Here is a 10,982-nt window from a genome sequence, read left to right as displayed (position 1 = left end):
CGCACTCCCTTACCAAAATCGAGACATTCTTCAGGAACTGAATCAATTAAAATCCTTTACATTACCTGTCTATTGCCACCAGCTTTGACTATGGCCATGATGATGTTCTCAGACGCCATGAATGGTAACTCCTGACGAATATGTCTTGCGATAACCTGTCACAGCACACAACGAGAGCCGAGTTATTTCACGTCCGGTATAAACTTCAGTTTAGGTTTTGAAAACCGACAGTCAAAACAATGTTTGAAAATCCGTGATGTGAGAGAGTTTTGTAAGCAGGTTGTAAAGCCAAGCACTCTTATTGATTTCCCTGTATTCCAGGCGAGCTGAAACAATAATCCAACTTAAATCTGGAAGCTGTTTCACTTTCAGATGCGCTGATGGTGGGGGCGTTGGTGGGCAATTAACCTCTATCATCTCTTTGTGTTTTGTCGCCTTTGACACTGTGGTCTTTGAAAGGGTTTTAAAGTGTGGTCAGGTGTCTGTAGCTACCTACGCAAAAAGAGCCACGAGGAGTTTGCCAAGTGCTGGAAATATGGAAGTCCAAAAAGCCTTTCACTTGCAACTCAAGAATAAGCACAAGAAGTATATGCAAACTCCTGGTCAGTAGCTTGTTGTTTATTAGAGCCTTTTCCTAGCACAATAGACATTAATTAACAACAACTACATGCGCTCGCTTGCGTGTGTTGTTTGTGATTATGATTGCGTCGCTAGTGAAAACCGGTTAAACAATCGTGCCTTGTCCCCTCCATTCGGGAAGATCACCAAAAAAAGAAAGGAAGACAGGGAAAAGCGACTGTATGAAAACAACAACAACAAACAAAAAAACCTTTCAAAGTACAGTTGGTTATGATAAGTATTTACGACTTTTTCCCGCTTCACTGATAAAAACAAAATTGAAAAAACATAACAAAATGAAGGGAAAAAAAACGAAATAACGGCTCCTATTACCTTCGGGTAAACAACAAGACCCTCGCAAACATTCTGCAGAGTGCTCAGTACAATGTCAGCTGTAAGAAAGGCTTCGGCTAGACTAATTCTCCTGAAAGGTAAGGATAGAAAATAGCAGTATACCCTTAGAAAACAAAGGTAAATAAAGGCAACATTTTCAACGCCATTTCTCGTCGCTGTTGCCTCTACCATATTTCGGGAGACTCCAGCTTTTGTCCCAGAAGTGGCCAATTTACTATCATGTTGAAGTTCAACACAAATTTTGTTAACTTCCTTCCGGTTGACTTTCGGTGATCGTGCTGCCATAAGCTTCAGCATAATTAGAGTAATTGAGAACAAGTTTACAAAAAACACTGCTCGACCATGACCCTAAAATGATTTCATCGCAATAACAGTATTCAGTAGAGCTATCACTTCGCTTAATTGATAGACGCCAGTCCCTTTCAAGTCAGATGTAGCAGAGTTTGAGGAACATACTTTATAAAGAGATGTCCTTATCAGTGGTGATTCGGGTATACTCGGAAAAATCCGAGTGCTCGTAACCGAGGTCACGAATACTAATTTGGATCTAGTACCACTGAGCTATAAAAGGGCTGTTGAAGAAACGAACCTCTGAATCGCTTATACATCGCCAGAGGGGTGTCATTTACTGCATAATCTTGGAATCTAGTGGAATGTGCTTGAAACTTGGGGTTTAATTTCTGGCACAATTCAGCAGATTGAGAAAATTCCGACGACACACTATGCTCCAGGAGCCTACTACCTGGAAAACTGCTATATTTTTTCATCACTTTGAAATACCTTCGAGTTTCGGGTGTGCTGCACGTGATGTAATCAGTGGCCGACCATAGGTCGTTTATGATTGGCTATTGTGAAAACACCCGCGAAAACACCCCTGGGAGGTGCTTCTAAAAATAAAAAAGATACGGGGTAGGGTTGACTCAGGGTGAGTCAGAGAGTTTATATAGAAGATGCAGGCCCCGCGTAATGTGCTCCAGACCTGCTATGCCCCCTTTACGAGCTTAATTGGCTGAACCCTGCCTGGTTCTCATACTGAACTCAGTTCGAACACAGTTCTCGGTAACTAAATCACCCTCGCCTTTCACTCCCTTTCCATAAAACGCCCATCGCATGCTCACTTTTCCTCTGCTTGGAGGACTGAGCCACAGTTTTTACATAATTTGAGTTAGACAAATAGGTCACGGTCCTTTGAGTTCAACTTGACAGAAATGTAAGCTCCTTCCCTCCCCAGACAAGTCTGAAATGAAACTTCCCCAAACAAAAGTCCCCACCATTCCCTGGGCCTTTCTCATTCATGAACTACCATAAACTGGAGTCAGTTTCCTTGAACTACATGTAACTTTCCCGTTTGGTAAGTCTGGCTTGGAGCTTTACCTGTTTGCGCTGTCATCCAGTGTTCTCTCCAGCCACTGTGTAGCTGCAGTTTGCTGTGCATCTCCTACAAGCACCATTAAATGACGAGCAAGGCTACAGCACCTTTCACTTCTCATTGGATTCCGTTTGTATGGCATTGCACTTGAACCTTTTGGGGGAAAATATGCGATGAATTAAACGGAGCTTGCCAGTTTCCTTCAACCGATTCATAGCTGGTGATAAACCGACTTGCCAAGTAACAAACCTCTCAAGTAAATCAAGATAATAAGTAATCCTTAAGGACGGTGCCTACTATTGTTGTTGCGCATACGTTCTGCGTACGTGTATCTGGAGATACTCGAGTTTCCTATCGGTGATGCTCACTAATACAGGGATATTTTTGCGCGGTTTAAAACTATCCGGATAAAGTAGATCCTAGTAAGTAGTCTTGGTATCCAAAAAGAAAATTGGGGGTAACCATGCATTTTTGAGAGATAATTTAAGTTTCAATTTGAGAAAGAACGCCATACATCGCTTTGTATTTTAAAGCTTTTTACGAATATTATTATTGAATTATCTTGGAAAAATGCGTGGTTACCCAATTTTCTTTTTGGATTTCAATGACACTTGTCAAGATCTACATTTCTAGCATAATCACACACCGGCGCAAAAATACCTTTGAATTAGTTGGCACTGTCCTTAAATAACAATAAAACCTTTTAAAAGTGTTCTAGTAAGTCATTACCTTCCCATGCTCAAATTTATAAATTTATTTATTTATTTATTTATTTTTTTGATAACTCAAAAATGGGGGTCGGTCGGACGACAGTAAACGGAGACAAAAAGGGAACCGGCCTGAGGTTCACAAACACTCGAAGATACACAACACATCACTAATTTCTCAGTATACTGTAAGTAGACGGGTGGGCCCTACTCCGAGCTGAGGATTGTTCTACGGTTTTTCTCTTTAAACAAAAACCAACATGTAACGTACCCCACCAGTCAGGGACGTATGGCAGAGTACAAAAGGGTGTGGGTTCTTATCTTTTGCAAGAAAAATTGCTCTTCTTTTTCTACACACCAGATCCAAATCAAAACTAGGAGGTTGAGAAAATATCATTAACGTAAACAATCGCCAGGTTGTACCAAGGTATTCACTCACCGATTTGATCTTTTTCGAAGGGCTCTTCGATTTCTTTTTGATTGGCTAAAAGCCGAATATCTGTGCAAATCTTCAAAACAAACACAGTGCAAACACGCGAATATAACTCATTGCTTATTTATATATATATAATGGTGATGAATTCATATAACGTGCTACACAAGAAACAATCTGCTTAAAGTCAACTTGGTTATCGGTATTAAGAAATTAAATTTGATGATCGATGCAAAGTAGCTGAAACTGGGTGAATTTTTTTAAATCTCACATGAACCTCAATACGTACGCTTGAAGTCAACTTCGTCGGATAAAAAAAATTCAAGAGCAACAACATGCGAATGTATTTTCGTTTATAACCCGCACATCAAAATAATTATGTACATTTTTCAAATCGAGTCCCTTCACGGGAATACATGAGCCCAACAAATTGACCTGCTCCCAACTGAGTGGCTTCATAGCTCATTTGGTGGAGCACTGCACCGGCATTGCAGATGTCACCGGTTCGAATCCCGTTGTAGCCTCCTGAATTTTCAGGTGTCTATAAGAGAACTGAAGTGCTTAAATTTTCCAGTTAAGTACAAGGATCACTTCTCCTTTCATCTATAACCCGCAGTTCCAGCAAATACAGTATGTACATTTATTCATTGTAACTTTTGTCGGTTACGGCAGTGCATTTCATTTTGTGTTGTTTTAAGCCCTGGGGCCTGTTTCTCAAAAGTCCCGAGACTTTACGGGCCATTTTCGGTTGTCACAATTCCCTTTGTATCACAAGAACGGAGAGGATTCAAGTCGTCAAACTTCACAGTCACTTTTCTTTTTGTTACCTCCAAATCATGTTAAAAGATCGGCTTTCCAAAACAAGCGGCTGGCAGTTTCACAAATGGCGTTTCGGGCCCGAAACGTTTTCGGGACTTTCGAGAAACGGGCCCCTGGTCAAACGGACTAGCGAGTAGACGCAAGTTCACAACTTGCTTCCACTTACGACTCCGTTTGGCCAGGCCTTGCGTGCACTTGCGTTGACTTACGATGACTTGCGTTCACTTTGGTCGAGATCAAATTTTCCCGCAAGTCGACGCAAGTTTCTCACCGTTTGGCCACCCAACCCAAGTCTCTACGTAAGTTCAACTTGTGGCTACTTGCGAGTCCGTTTGACCAGGGCTTTACCATTTACTCGCCCCTTCTCACCAAATAACTTAACGTTAACTCAGTACCTATCTTTATACAACACGAACCAAAGCTTCGTGACGAATTAATGTCTGTTACACAACCCCGTTAAAGACTGCATTTCTCATAATTTAGGTTCTGACGGAATAATTTGGGTAAATATAATAACTGCCATTCTTTCAATTGTCCTTTCTTATTAATATTTTCATATTTTGTCGGTTACGGCAGTGCATTTCATTTTGTGTTGTTTTTTGTTTTACCATTTACTCGCCCCTTCTCACCAAATAACTTAACGTTAACTCAGTACCTATCTTTATACAACACGAACCAAAGCTTCGTGACGAATTAATGTCTGTTACACAACCCCGTTAAAGACTGCATTTCTCATAATTTAGGTTCTGACGGAATAATTTGGGTAAATATAATAACTGCCATTCTTTCAATTGTCCTTTCTTATTAATATTTTCATATTGGTTACCCTATTTGAAGATATGCAGTTCCTCTTTAGAGTGTTTTTAGTTTTCTTCAACACCTACGCGTTATTATCTCTTTGTAAGTTGCATTGTCAAGTAAGCAAGTATCATTATTCACCCTCGGATTTAGAGTAGCTAGTAGCTAATACCTCCCTCCAAGCATTGAACAGAACAACTTTTAAGAATCCCAACTGACCGGAGGCAAAACGGTTGGCTATTTACAAGTGCAGCCAAGAAATTGAACCAGGGACTACCCGGAAAAATTTCAACAACTGGTCAGAACGTGTCTTGAACCCAGGATCTCCGGATGTCAAGGCAAGCACCCTAACCACTGGGCTACACTGTCTCCTACAGTGGAATACATGTAAATGGGAAGTAAAACCTTGTTGGGTCTCTGCTACTTTATTGTTCGAAAAAATCTATTATTTTAAAAAAATTTAAGGGATGAAGATAACCTCACACAACCAAACTTACCAGTTGCTAAGTATCTTTTCTCCATTAGAGATAATTAGTTTAAAAATCTGAGGGACACCACTGTCACAGCATGGAAAATGTTCACTTCCGGTTGCCGTCCGTGTCTCAAAAACATCACATACTTAAGCTGCCCTATTGGGTAACGAAACCCTTAGCATGAATTTCAGTCATCTCTTCTTCTTATCAATCTTTGTCATTCTCAGTTTTATGCCATAACTTACTGTAGACAGTAGCTTACTATCGACTACAAGATCTACATCTGTACCTTGTGAACTGAAGCTCCCAAGCTACCCAGAGCTGACAGACAGTCCAAGTCTACTTTTCGACTGTACGTTTGCCCTGTGACAATATAATGATTGTTAAATCCAGCCATCTCGGTAACTAGCTGGTCTAGTTTTTCCACCTATAACCAGACAGAGAAAATTAAAAATAAGATGCAAACAGCAGTGACAAACATTACAAACACGCGCAGTGTTTGAAATTATAGGCCACTCTTAAAAATACCACAATACTCTTTGTTTGCCCTCCAAACTTTTGCATAAGTATTGTTTTTAAATTTCTCTTGGGACAATTATAAGTCCCAAGAGAAACTGCAAACAATGCTTTGTACAAAAGTTTGGAGGGCAAACAAAGAGTATTATGGTATTTTTGAAAGCTGCCTACAGTGTATTTACTTGACGTTTCATATGCTTCGAGATACAGCTGTACATGTATATCCTCAGAAGTGACTTTAACTCCAAATTTGAACTTTGATCGCTTTCAGTAACCTCAAAAATGCGTAATGATCACATGGACGGTTGAGTCAATTGAATCTAGTTAACAAATACCGGTAGCTTCCATGTTTCCATGCATTTGTTCATTAATACATCACAGAGGATGTCAAACTGTGGTATGAACGTAACAAAATAGGACACAAGGCCATAGCCCAGAGTGTCTCTGATGTGACAACTTCTTAAAAGTTGTTGTTTCATTGATTGTGTTTCATTGGACCTGACAAGCGCCAGTGTGGGGAGTAGTCGATTAAGTATGTATGTACTGTATGTATGGTCCCAAAGGACCATATGAAGGAAGACAAAAAAGAAAAGAACCCTCAATTCATTACTCCCTCACTAAATTGAAGTCTTAACTTGTATAGCCAGAAACACTAGAGCAGAGACAATCCTCTCAAAGCAGAGTAGAGAACCAACCAATGGAACCCACATGACGTCGATTCCAGGAAATGAACCTGGGATACACTGGCCAAAGGCAAACTTATTCACCACTGCACCAGCATTGCTCTGTAATCACCTTTTTGCACGCAGTGCGTTCTAGGACTTACCTTTTCATGATCCCCATCAAAGAGATTAAGAAAACTGGCTTGAGTGCCAGTGGTACCCTTGACTCCACGGAATCTCAAATCATCTCTCGCCCGGATGAGATTTCTCAAGTCCATTAGCAAATCTGACAGCCAAAGGCAAGCTCTCTTTCCAACTGTTGTCAATTGTGCAGGCCTGTTAAGTTCAGTGGAAATTAAAGTTTACTGCCAGAAGAGATAAACTCAAAAATAAGAAGCATGACAAGATGGATACCATTTCCTTGAGAGCTACTGAGCCAGTTACTACTACTGTATGACTACTATTGGCAATGTTGTGCTGTCAGATTAAGAATTTAACACTTGGGTCTAAAGAAGAATAAAGAACAGTAGAACCCAACCAGAGGGGGTTAACCTTTAATGTGTTATGTAAACCAATCAACTTGAGCATTCTTCGTTGAAAAAATAGTCTTTGCTATAAATACATGTCATACCTAAGTGCACGGTCCTTTACCCTGTCTAGTTTTTCAAGTGTATTCAACCTATTGACTTTGCCGGTTACTTTTCCAGAGATAGATGTGGTGTGAGAATTAAGGATCTGAGTTCACTTACAATAGATAAAAAATAAATAAAAAAGGTCCACAACGCACGATTTTATTGCGTTGGAGACTTACTACACACTTTTCAAAGGTTAGGTTATATTTGGTTTTATTATCTGTGCTTTGGAAGCTGATTTCATTGGACAATGAATAGCATTTTAGCTTTTTTTTTCACCACTGCTGTCATTATTCTTTAAAAAAAGAGTCACCGTCGGTCGATAAAGAGCACACAATTTGACTATTCAAAGAGTTAAAACCTCAAGTTTGAGATATAAAGGCAAACAGGAACGTCAGTAGAGTGAACTCGCAATACTTCAAGCCGCACTCAAAGTTTTGATTTCTATTTCATTCTATATCAAGTGCATGTTTTTAGTAAACGTCAAAACACTTCTAACCCTGTTGGCTCCCATTGGACCGCAAGTAAGGCAATTTTATTTTCCGATGAAACAAATAAACACCGGCTGACCTTGCACTGCAAAATGAAGTCTTGAGTTTAACCGCCTAGTTCAGTTTTAAAAGATCATAAATTTGCTTTTCGTTTAGCTGAGCACTTACATGCTGCAATTTTAGATGATACAATTTATGTCGATCCCAATACCGACATAAATTGGACAGGAAATAACAGTAACATTGTACAAGGAATATTACCAAATCGGAATATCGACAAAGCCTCTCACTCTTTGTTAGCATATTTCTTCTGGGTGATATATAGTCAGTAAGTGAACCGATACTTGACCAACACATGATCGATACTTGGCCGATACTTCAGCGGCACTTGATCGCTACATACCGGTTGACTATTGGTCAACTATCGGTCGCTTGTCGACTGATAGTTGACCGATATGTGGACCAAGGCCACCTATAGAATACATGATCCACACCCAGAACTACAGCGGTTGAGCTTTATACATGTAGCTTTTAACACAGTACCGCTGTACTGTATGTTGTGGCTCTTCATTCTTCCAATTATGTGTAATTTATACAGTCAGTAAATGGACCATAAATTTAACTTGATAAAATGAGAATCATAACCACAAGTACAGCTCAAAAACTTGGGTTATATAAGTTATCTACTCACTGAAAATGTGTGTAGCCAAGAGTAGGGACTGACTTGTACTTCTCTGCAAAGCCTGACAGTCTATCTATGCATCTTGCCAGCTTTAAATATATAAAAATGCACTCAATAGATGATTACTTATATATAATAATAATAATAGTAATAATAATAATTATTATTATTATTATTATTATTATTATTATTATTAATGAAGATGAACACCATGTTTGAGCCTTCTTTTTAACGAAATAAAAACATTTATTTTATAAACATTTATTCTCTCTTAATAATAATTAGCACTAGTCTACCATGAAGAACTCATTTATTAATATGTATTTGAATCAATTCTATCATTAAAAAGAACAAGTTTGGAGCAATGCACTCTATATCACACCATATATTTTCTGTAAATGATTAAGATCTTTTGACATGTGAGTGCCCTAATCAGAATGGTGATAATGGGGAGCTTATAAGCACTAGAGGTTTTTGAGCCGACTGAGAAGAAACCAGAAGTGACTATTTCACATGTCAAACCGGCAGTCCCTCCTGGTCTGGGTGTTCAACTAATAACATTATTGTCATTGTATCTAAGAGAGAAAGGATACATGCACATGTACAGTATACTTTGCAATATAAATTTGACAGTGTCAAGACTGGTTAAAATATAAAACAACTTAGTCTCTTATGGGTTCCATTTGTGGCTCAAAAATTTCTCATGCTGATGCTCACTAATATGTTTTAAGTACAGTGTGATTGTACATGGCAGTTAGAATTTGTACATCCAAAAAGGTCATTTGTGAATAGCATATAGTGCCACCACAGGGGACCCTCTCTCTTCTGTTAAAAGAATGATAGGACACAGGAAGGGGAATACTTTGTTTACTTAACCTTTGAATAATGATATTAGGTACTTCACACCAACCTTTGGAAGTACAATATTGAAAGCATCCTTTATAACAATAAGGTCCTGAAAATTTTAAGCAAAGAGTATAATAATTTTTACCACAATTGCTTGTAATTTCACAATCTGATTGGCTAATTTGCTGTTGGGTCAATAAGAGTCTAGACAATGATGTACACGTCATGCTTGTGTCAATTTGACACAATGTAATAGCCAATCAGGAACGCCCATTTTGGAAAATAAACCAATCATATTGCAACGCAGTGGTAATACTCTTTGTTTGTCTCCCCATATTTTGCATAAGCATTGTTTCCAGTTTCTCTTAATGGTCCCAAGAGAAAACAAAAACAATGCATATGCAAAATTTGGGGGGACAAACAAAGAGCATTATGTTATTTTCCGGAGTGGCCTATACATCCTAGTCACACGCTAATGTGAGGTTTCATGATAGCAAAGCAGATAATTCTTTTTTACATTTCCTATGCATTCACCTGAACAAGTTACATTGGACAAAACACTTATTAAAGAGATGAGTAAAACCCACGTGGAAGCAAGAAAAGAAAATGCTCAAGTTGACATCTACTACTTACAGTATTGTCACCAACATAACATGAAGTGGCTCCGAGGTGTATTATAGGAGCCGCCTTGGGACAGCACGCGCCAAACGTGTGCACGTGCGCCATTACGTCATGTCTTCGTTTTTTTTCCTCTGCAGCAGCTAAATTGTAGTCGATGTTAGTCATATTAGATTCCATTTCCTGAATTTGCTCATCTGAGATATCCAGACCCAGCATCTGATAAAGATGATAAAAACCTTTCAAACTAAGAGAAAAGCTAGAAACAATCTGGTATTTAAGTCAAATGTCACATTTTACCGATGTCGCCTTTCCTTACAACAATGCTATACGTACCTTCTCAGATTTTGCTAAGAAGAGCCACAGCTTTCTCCATGTCGAAAATTTTTTCTCCTCTGAGAAATTAAAGGCCATTTCAGGGCCTGCATATCGACTTGTAAGTGGGCTTCGATACACTCCATGAACTGAATCTCCCGCCATGCTGGACTACAAGAGACCGCAGGCAAGAAAGATCAAGTCAGCGTTCATGTTAGAGAAATGTATGAGCCTCAATGCCAAAGTATTGATTGGTCAGCGGTAAAAATGAAATGGCGGAACGAGCAAGAGGTACACTACACTTTTGCTGACAATTTTGTTCCATATTTTTTGCTTATCTTCTCCCCGATTTTTGTTCTTACTTGCCTCTTTGGAATATTCTATACTTATCTTACTACCGAGGTAAGCTTCCTTTCCTAGTTATCCTGTCACATTATAAACAGGAACGATATGTGGTTATAAAGCCGGTTACCGGTCAAAGTGTTAAAAACACTTAAATGACTGGCAGTCAAAAATTTGCTATATATTAGGCGCAAAAAGCACGTTGGTTAGCCTGAAAAGCGCTTCGGTTAGCTCTTTGCGATGGTAACATGATATAAACCGTAAAAATTCCACCAGCTGGCAACTGGCCTTGGTGGCTACGTTCCCC

At 39.1% G+C, this 10,982-nt stretch overlaps 1 protein-coding gene across 2 annotated transcripts in view; it reads right to left on the bottom strand.

Annotated features, from left to right (window-relative positions):
• The window catches only part of LOC138059437 (adenylosuccinate lyase-like), a 43,473-nt gene extending 32,866 nt beyond the window's left edge, over window positions 1-10,607 (bottom strand). For both annotated transcript variants that reach the window (XM_068905039.1, XM_068905040.1), the window contains exons 1-10: window positions 10,355-10,607; window positions 10,034-10,237; window positions 9,465-9,509; window positions 8,564-8,643; window positions 6,914-7,085; window positions 5,861-5,998; window positions 3,488-3,557; window positions 2,347-2,494; window positions 952-1,042; window positions 66-155 (exon numbers count right to left, since the gene is read on the bottom strand). In XM_068905039.1, coding sequence (XP_068761140.1) covers window positions 66-155; window positions 952-1,042; window positions 2,347-2,494; window positions 3,488-3,557; window positions 5,861-5,998; window positions 6,914-7,085; window positions 8,564-8,643; window positions 9,465-9,509; window positions 10,034-10,237; window positions 10,355-10,498 — 1,182 coding nt within the window. In that variant the 5' untranslated portion in view covers window positions 10,499-10,607. The remainder of the gene's footprint in view (window positions 1-65; window positions 156-951; window positions 1,043-2,346; window positions 2,495-3,487; window positions 3,558-5,860; window positions 5,999-6,913; window positions 7,086-8,563; window positions 8,644-9,464; window positions 9,510-10,033; window positions 10,238-10,354) is intronic.
• Between the last annotated feature and the right edge of the window lie 375 nt (window positions 10,608-10,982).

This window comes from Montipora capricornis, chromosome 8 (assembly GCF_036669925.1).
Source record: "Montipora capricornis isolate CH-2021 chromosome 8, ASM3666992v2, whole genome shotgun sequence".
Classification (NCBI taxonomy): Eukaryota; Metazoa; Cnidaria; class Anthozoa; order Scleractinia; family Acroporidae; genus Montipora; species Montipora capricornis.
This window is presented reverse-complemented; position numbering and strand designations above follow the sequence as displayed.